The 7914-nt window shown below is 54.7% G+C and overlaps 4 protein-coding genes across 4 annotated transcripts; 2 read left to right on the top strand and 2 right to left on the bottom strand.

Annotated features, from left to right (window-relative positions):
* Positions 1-593: 593 nt before the first annotated feature.
* BP01DRAFT_375410 (uncharacterized protein) lies at positions 594-1541 on the top strand (the record flags this gene model as incomplete). The annotated part of the gene is made up of 2 exons (XM_025576893.1): positions 594-858; positions 955-1541. 2 exons carry the CDS (start codon positions 594-596, stop codon positions 1539-1541), a joined length of 852 nt encoding a protein of 283 aa, XP_025429490.1.
* Positions 1542-2456: 915 nt separating this feature from the next.
* Positions 2457-3626, bottom strand: BP01DRAFT_402604 (isopenicillin N synthase family dioxygenase; the record flags this gene model as incomplete). The annotated part of the gene is made up of 3 exons (XM_025578652.1): positions 2457-3158; positions 3238-3405; positions 3465-3626. 3 exons carry the CDS (start codon positions 3624-3626, stop codon positions 2457-2459), a joined length of 1032 nt encoding a protein of 343 aa, XP_025429489.1.
* Positions 3627-5019: 1393 nt separating this feature from the next.
* Positions 5020-6026, bottom strand: BP01DRAFT_402603 (pyrroline-5-carboxylate reductase family protein; the record flags this gene model as incomplete). Its single annotated transcript, XM_025578651.1, has 2 exons — positions 5020-5332; positions 5425-6026. 2 exons carry the CDS (start codon positions 6024-6026, stop codon positions 5020-5022), a joined length of 915 nt encoding a protein of 304 aa, XP_025429488.1.
* Positions 6027-6565: 539 nt separating this feature from the next.
* Positions 6566-7804, top strand: BP01DRAFT_367285 (phosphotransferase family protein; the record flags this gene model as incomplete). Its single annotated transcript, XM_025576448.1, has 1 exon — positions 6566-7804. One exon carries the CDS (start codon positions 6566-6568, stop codon positions 7802-7804), a length of 1239 nt encoding a protein of 412 aa, XP_025429487.1.
* Positions 7805-7914: the final 110 nt, after the last annotated feature.

Genomic DNA, 7914 nt, shown 5'->3' with positions numbered 1-7914 from the left:
AATTTGAGGAGTCATATCTTTACGCACAGGACTTATCATCGATTATCGTCCTGTATACTCAACACTAAGTTAGCGGCAACCTCAGCCTCGGACTTTGCAGAAGGTCGAATATAGGGGAAGGGCGGGCCAAGTATGGGGCCAATCTATGGCTTCAAGCCTACACAATCCTTCGATATCTGGCTGCAGGACTAGTGGAGGTCGTGCTTCATCTCCAACGAGACCATTCCTATCTTCCACTTCCCCTCATTATCTGCCGAACCTTGTGGTTTTCATTCCGATACCGCGGAACGTGGTACGATCATTTTGTGGCCGAGCCAGGGACCTATATTCTCTGCCCCGTCTCCAGATTGTTCACACTTTTCATTTCTCTTCCATTGCCAGACGTGGTTCCCTTTGCTTATCTCTGGTTTCCCCTTGTCAGAGAGTTTCTTCACATTCTCTTCATCATGCTCTCTACAAGACTACCATCTGTTTCCAAGAGACTTGGGTCTCGCTTTATCACATCCTCTACTGAGCACATCACATCTTCTTCGTCCCCTTTGCCCGTCATATATAATGATGCCTACCGCGACTTCAAGCCTGTGCAGGCCCAAATGCCTCCGCGCCAATCCCGGTGGAAGACGACCGAGGCTGCTTCCCTGAGCCGCCAGAGCTTCCTCGATGTTCTCTTAGGCAACACCCCGCTCATCTCCGAGCGGGGCTTTGTCTCGCAAGAGATATCAGAGCGCTTCGAGGCGGTCTTGACGCAGAAATTGATCCCTTACTCGCACATTGCTGGCCCTGAGGTTCAGAAAGTAGGTCTGGCTCAGTTTGAATTTCAGGCGCAATCCGCAGAGGACTTCCAACACCGATCGGATGGTATGTAGTACCTAGCGTCGACCCGTGCCTCCTTTTAGTTGATTTTGGGACATGGCGTGAGACACGCATGCTAATGCGTTTCGATTCCGTCCTCAGAGAAAGCACGCTACTTCGCCGAAGTGCAGAAGATTTCGGGTCTTCACGAAGAGCTAGCCAGCCAGACGGGGCTCAACCTGTGGCAGAAAGTGTTCAGCGCCATTGCCTCCCTCCTCCCGGACTACGATGTGATGGTAGCGCAGGAAGGCCCCGGTCAGCGATACTTTGCGGGGATCTACCGGGCTATCAACGAGTCCACGCCGGTGCACTGTGATTGGTCTCCGTATGACTCGTTCACGGAGGACTGGATCATCAACCGGATCTCCCACCAGGCGGTGTTCAACCTCTATCTGACCCCGGTGCACGGCGGACACACGGTGATCCATGACCAACCTTGGACGAAACAGGCGCTGGCCTTCCGCGACCCCAGCTCGTATGGCTATCACGCGGACGTGGTGGCGGGGACGAAGCACGCCATCATCCAGCCTGAGGTCGGCCAGCTGTGTATCTTCAACACCCGCAACATGCATCAAGTCTTTCCGGTGACCCAGGGGTCCAATCGACCGCGTCTGGCGTTCAGTAGTTTCATGGGGCTATTACCCGCGGGGAATGCACAGGAGAAGCCCAAATTGATTTTCTGGTCGTGATGAAGTTGATTAGATAGCTTTTTTCTTTTTTTTTTCCAAATTATTGTTTCAGAGAATGAAATTGCGACATGCTGCTTATCAGGATAATCGATATGTAACTTTTGTATGTACTCCGTATGTATATATGATATATTAATCGGTACGGAATTGATACGAACTACTAGCGGCCGACGGCTCGACCCCCGGCCGTTCGACTAACGCCCAACCCTGACTAGCGTGCAGGATCTGGTTTGATAAGTTTCTGCAGGAAGTGCGGCTCAGTCCGACCAGTCCTCCGCAAAAGGGGTCATTTTCTTCTGCGGTAGAAATACTGTATCCCGCGGTTCTTCCGCCCCGTGCTCTTCCTCCGAATTTCCCCTCATCCCCCCATGAAGGAGGCTCAGTGGCAACATACATCATGTACCTTATCTGGTCGAGTGCTCCACTATTGCCAGCACAATGAGACACGCCAACCAATGACCCCACGTGCAATCCACCGCCTCTTTCTGGCAGGATTCCTATCGCATGTACCTTCTAGTCCTTAACTTACTCTAACTTGTCTTATCAGTGGCCGCACCAATCTTGGTTTTCCTCGGAAATCAGCCCCGATCAAGCACTGAGAGCGAATGCTTGCCTTCCTCAACCGTGCCATATGACACGAAGTCGTTCCCATCCGGTCGGCTCGAGAGCAACTCTCCCGCGCTAAGGAAGTATTTTCCCGACCGGTTACCTGATGGTGCATTGTTAGAGAGAGCATTGCATTGCATAGGAGGGCCGGTCTGCGCGTGCCGGGAAAAAGACTATAGTACCTACTCTGTGACTACTGTGCTGACTACGTAGTTGTCTTTTCCTGGGCAAAGCCAGGAATAACTACAGAAAAACAGACGGTTCAAACATAATTCTCTCATTTGTGCATAGCTTCTAGGCAAGTCAACTCTACAGTTTTGTCTGCTTCTCCCCGGCTCCCTGGTAACTCCCGTACGTCGTCGCCGAGCGCTGCAAGACGAACTCGCCCGCCGTGAGGTCGGGGTAGACCGCGCGCTCCCCTGGTTTCAGTAACGCCGGCATGGACCCGACGCTCGCATCGCGATTCGGTTTGGTGAAGTAGGCGACGGAGTATCGGCCCGGCAGGAACTCGGATTGATTGTGCAGATCGCGCTGGGAGACGTGCACGCGGTGGCGCGTGGAACGCAGCGCCCCGTTGGACCAGCGCTGGAAGCAATCGCCGATGTTGACGATCATCTCGTCGCGATGCTCGGACTCGATGGGGTGGAAGGTGCCCGCGGAGGCGTGGTCTTCGACCTCCAGCCCGCCCACCGCGTCCTGGAAGAGGAGGGTAATAGTGCCGAAGTCGGTGTGCTCGGAGATGCGGGTCTTGGTGCCGTCCTGGAGCTGGCGCGCTTCGATGGGCGGGTAGTGGGTGAGACGAAGCTCGTTGTGGCGGCGGTCATGGAGTTGGTCGAACGCGGTGGGGGGCAGGCCCAGCCCCAGGGCCACCGCGCGGAGGATGCGTTGCTGGCAGGCAAAGCCAGCTTCGAAGTAGGACTCCATGAAGGCCCGGAAGCCCGGGAGCTCGGACTCTGGGAGCCAGAGGTTGGGATAGAGCTCGTCCGTGGCGGAGCCTTGATCGAAACATTCCTGATAACCCGGTTTAGATATGATGCGCACCCACATCTCCATCTGGAGGGAGAGTAACCACGGGTTGGGTTGGGCTCACCTTCATATCGATCAATGGGGGGAGGACTTTCCCTCCTTGCTTGCCCAGATTGCCGTGCACAGAAGTGTTCTCCATCCCCACCGCGCTATACCCTCGATTGGGCGTCGGGGTCGGCGGGTGCGGCGCTTTCGCTTTGACTTCCTCGGGCAGGGCAAAGAATCGCTTGCTCTGGAGAATCGGTCAGTTGGGAAATGTCTCCCCGTACGCAGAAGAGAAGATACACAGACCCATGTAAATAACTCCTCGATCATCTCAGGCGCAATTCCGTGGTTGATTAGCTTCAGGAATCCTTGTCGTTCAAGGGCATTCTTGATCGCCTCCCCGACTTTTTTCTGATCCTCGAGGGTGCCATTCTGCATGACCCCCAGGTCAATGGTTTCGAAAATCATGGTGACACGGTTGGTGGATCAGTAGGTGGGATGCAGTTTAGAAGTAGGATAAGATGAAGCCTCCTCCACGCTCTGACAGGACAAACTGTAGTAGTAGTAGTTGTAGGAATAATATACCTGAGATAGGAGAATCTTCACCCGACAGACTCGATAACCCCAGCCCGAACACCTTGCGTTGTGTTTATGGGCTGTCAAGCCTCGGCCCAGGTGAAACCTCACTCCCACTATCATGCGATATTTCCAGTGGTACGATGTATGATGATAATGTAAAGTTCCTTCGAGTTCTCTCAGTCCCCTTCATTGTTGCCGGTGGTGAACTAGGGTTGGAGAAGAGGCATGTTTACCCCTCACTCGATATCCCTTATCATCGATACATCGATACAGCAATACAGTACAGTACAGTACTTGCTAGTAATACAGGGGTGAAACCGCGCTAAATTAAGCTTAATGGGGGCGGAAAACCACGGATTGGCCTCCCCCCTCACCTCTGGCCACGAGTATTACAACCTACTTCCTGAGCTCCACCAGGGGACTTTACACTTGATACATAAAAAGCATAGTCCAAGTCACTATAACCCGTAGGCGCGCTACTAATGGAGCTAGTGATGGTCGCTGCAACGCAAGGCCGGGCCAGGAAGAGGGTAAGCCGATCCCGGCGCATCGAGAAACTGATTGTCAGCAGGATTGCTAATCGCTGTCCGATTGGAATCTGACATTGAGGCTCGTGGAACGGAAATCTGCCGCCCTCCGACGGAGGATCGATCGTCTTGATTCCTTTGACCCTTTCTTCAGACGCAGCCCGCCTTTTTAGCTCGGCACGAGCCCTGTGCTTAGTCTCTTGCCTATCCCGGTTAGTCGGATCAAGGGTGTAACTATACTCCCCACACCATTCATGAGGGGCCACGTGGTGGGAGAGACTCGACTTCGAAAGTGAGGTATGCAATTGACGATCGATAGAACAGTGGTATACACTCTGGTGACAAATGAAAGTGCATTTTTGTTTGTAGGATTACTTCTGTAATAACTATTTCCAAATGTCCCAAACTTCGACATAATAAGTACAAAATGGTCGACGCGGACGGCGAGCTCTTGCCGGAAATATATATCCATACTAGTAATATTGATTGTAGTCTCTCAGCATCACAACCGCCAAAACGAATTTAGTTATACTGCGACTATTAGTTTTACTACTACTACTACAATAATAAACATTCGAGAGAAGATGGGAGAGAATAAAAATAATAGGTGGATTGATCTAAAAGCAATTATTTGATACTCTCCCAGTAAACCAATGTAATCAGTATAAGACTATGTACAACCAATACAGCTAGATAAACCATTCTCATGATAACAAAAACCCTCGAAGCGACTGATCTAATGTCTCGTAGATAACCTATCGCGATCTTCCTGTGGTTCCCTGCCCCATCGAGCGATTGGCAGTGAGACTGGCGGTGATCGCTTCCTTCACCCCTCGCTGCCACCCGTGGGCATCGAGGACGTTCATCGCCTTCTCCGTACTCCCCCCGGGAACACAGACATCATTCCTCAACTGCGCCAGGGAGACGCTGGGGATCTCGCGCGCGAAGGCGCCGGAGCCAATGCATGACTGGGTGATTAGATCTCGGGCGAGAGACTCGGGAAGTCCGAGGGAGATGCCCGTCGCGACCATATGGTCCATCAGACGGTAGAAGTAGGCGGGAGCGGACCTGGTCCGGATTCTCGGATTAGCACGATTGTCTCTCCCCAGGAAAAAGTCGAGAAGCGTCAAAATGACTCAAGGGGGGGTGGGATAACTCACCCGGAAATGGCAGCCACCACATTCAACTGATCCTCGTGGGCCAGCGTGACGACGCTCGGCGAGATGGCTTCGAACATCCGGGTGAGAATACTCAGCTGGCCGGGACTGACCAGGGGCGAGGGGAAGAGTCCGGTCGCCCCCTGGCAAACCATCACCGGGGTGTTGGGCATCGACCGGACGATGGGCGTGCCCGTGGGGAGCCAGTCCTGCAATTGCGCGATGGTGATGCCTGGACAGAGGGTGATCACGACAGGCGGGGTGCGACTGGCTTGAATGTGGGGGGAGATATCGGCACAGACCAGCTGGACATGCTGCGGCTTCGTGACGATGAAGAAGAAATGGCCAGCCTCGTCATCATCGGTCGCCTCCGCCGGCCAGAGGACTGGATCCCCGTGGTCGAGCGTAACTGCAAGGCCGGGGAATTCCTCGCGCAGACAGCGCGCGTGTTGCTCCCGTCGGACCGTCAGACTGATCTTGCTGGGGTCCAGGTTCAACGGCGAGGCCAGAAGACCGGTGGCAATACCTTTTCCCAAGACCCCGCACCCGGCAATCGTGATGCGAGGAGATGGGTAATCGGAGGTATGAGAAATCTTGTGAATCATGATGAATAGAAAACTAGGGGATAGAAGAGGTGAGTCTTCAATACCAGCGGCGTCGAGGTGGTAGCATATGTATACCTAACCTGAGAGACGATTACATCACGTGGATTTCAAAGAGGAAGAAAAGTGGCTGCCAATGCCTGCCAAAGGCCCATAGACCGCTGTCACCCCAAGGATCACTCGTGGAGTCTATGATACCGTAAGAAGGTAAGGGGAAGGTATCCACTAGCTAAAAATGCTATGTACCACAGAGGGACAGTGAATGTAACCGTGCGGGAAGAGCCGTCGGAGGTGAGCTCGAGCCCTAAATTACTTCACTTCTTACTTATCTTTGATCGCCACTATCAGATATCAGCTGCTCGCTCCCGCCCCGGTATCGGCCCCCTCGCAATCAAGGGCGCCAATGCGAGATAAATACATCTTCCTGTTTGGTTTCGAACGATACTAATTGAATAGTAGTAGTGGTAGTAGTTTCACTATCAACTATCAATCAAACCACTTGAATCCTTTCAGCCTCCGCTGTCACCCAATCGCCCGTTGCCATGGGAGTCGCCCCCGAGCACAATCTCCCGCAACCCTATGCGGAGGAGACGATTCTCGCCCTGCTGGACTCGATCGGTCTCAGCCGTCCGGTGGCCATCAAGCCCCTGAAAGTGACCGCCGCTTTCCATCTCATCTACGTTTTGACCTACTCCCGCGAGGCTCTCGCACCGCACGTGCAATTGGACCGTCTCCCCGCCTCCAGTGGAGACGAGACGGAGGTGGACTTGATCCTGCGCATCTCCGGGGACCATGTGCCGCGCATCAAGACGGAGAATGAAACCGCAATCCTGACTTGGCTGCGCGAGCACACCTCCATCCCCGTTCCCGAGGTGGTCGCCTTCGATGTGACCAGTGTCAACCCCGTAGGTCGCGAGTATCTGATTTGCACCCGGTGTCCGGGCCAAGCCATCTCCGACATCTACTCGACTCTCAGCGAGGCGCAACTCGATTCGATTCTGTTGCAGCTGATGCACATTCTTCTCGAGCTCCACCAGCACCGGTTCCCACGAATTGGGGGGCTGGCCTTTGACGAGCAGCAGCAGCAGCAGCGCAGCATCACCGTCGGCCCCCTGCTGGACGAGCATTTCTGGTTCACCTGCGACATCCCGCGCTACTTCTCCTCCACCACCACCAAAGAGGAAACCTTTACGACCCTCAATTACCGCGGGCCCTTTGATAGCTTCACGGACTACGTCTCGGCCGCGGTGCGCTCCTACCTGCACGTGGCCGACATCCATCCCTCGCTGCAAGAGAGCCCCCTGGCCCCATTTCTTCCCCGTCTCGCCGCATTCCTCGAGCGTCTCCCCGCGCTCGCCGGCGACACCCCGACGGAGCGCGACTTTTACCTCGCGCACAAGGACCTCCACTTCGCCAACATCCTCTATGACCCGGCCACCGACCGCATCACCGCCATCCTGGACTGGGAGTTCGCCGGCACCGTCCCCTATCCGCAGTGGGATCCGGTGCGCGCCTTCCTGTGGAACGCGCAGCCCGGGCAGGCCTCGTTTGAGGAGAAATACCGGCTGCGCGATCGGTTCTGGCAACTCTGTCGCGAGCACGGGGGGGCCGCAGCGGTGTTGGCGCAGACGGAGTGGGAGGATCCGCGGCTGGAGAGTCTGCATCTCGTGCGGAATGCCTTGCGCGGGATTACCACCAATGTGCCGCGGGGGCTGCACCCTGAGGCGGTGGCCCGGTGGTATGGGGAGCTGGAGAAGGGACTGGCTTATTTCCAACTGTAGGAGGGGGTACTACGTCGAGATGATTCATGCTGCTGCTGCTGACGACGGAGAGAGAGAAAATGGAATTCGTGGGCCAGAAAGCTGTATCTACCGTACATACGTCTTACTCT

The sequence above is a fragment of the Aspergillus saccharolyticus genome (genome assembly GCF_003184585.1).
Source record: "Aspergillus saccharolyticus JOP 1030-1 unplaced genomic scaffold BP01scaffold_26, whole genome shotgun sequence".
Lineage (NCBI taxonomy): Eukaryota > Fungi > Ascomycota > Eurotiomycetes > Eurotiales > Aspergillaceae > Aspergillus > Aspergillus saccharolyticus.
The sequence above is the reverse complement of the archived record's forward strand: the minus strand, read 5'-3'. Positions and strand labels throughout refer to the sequence as shown.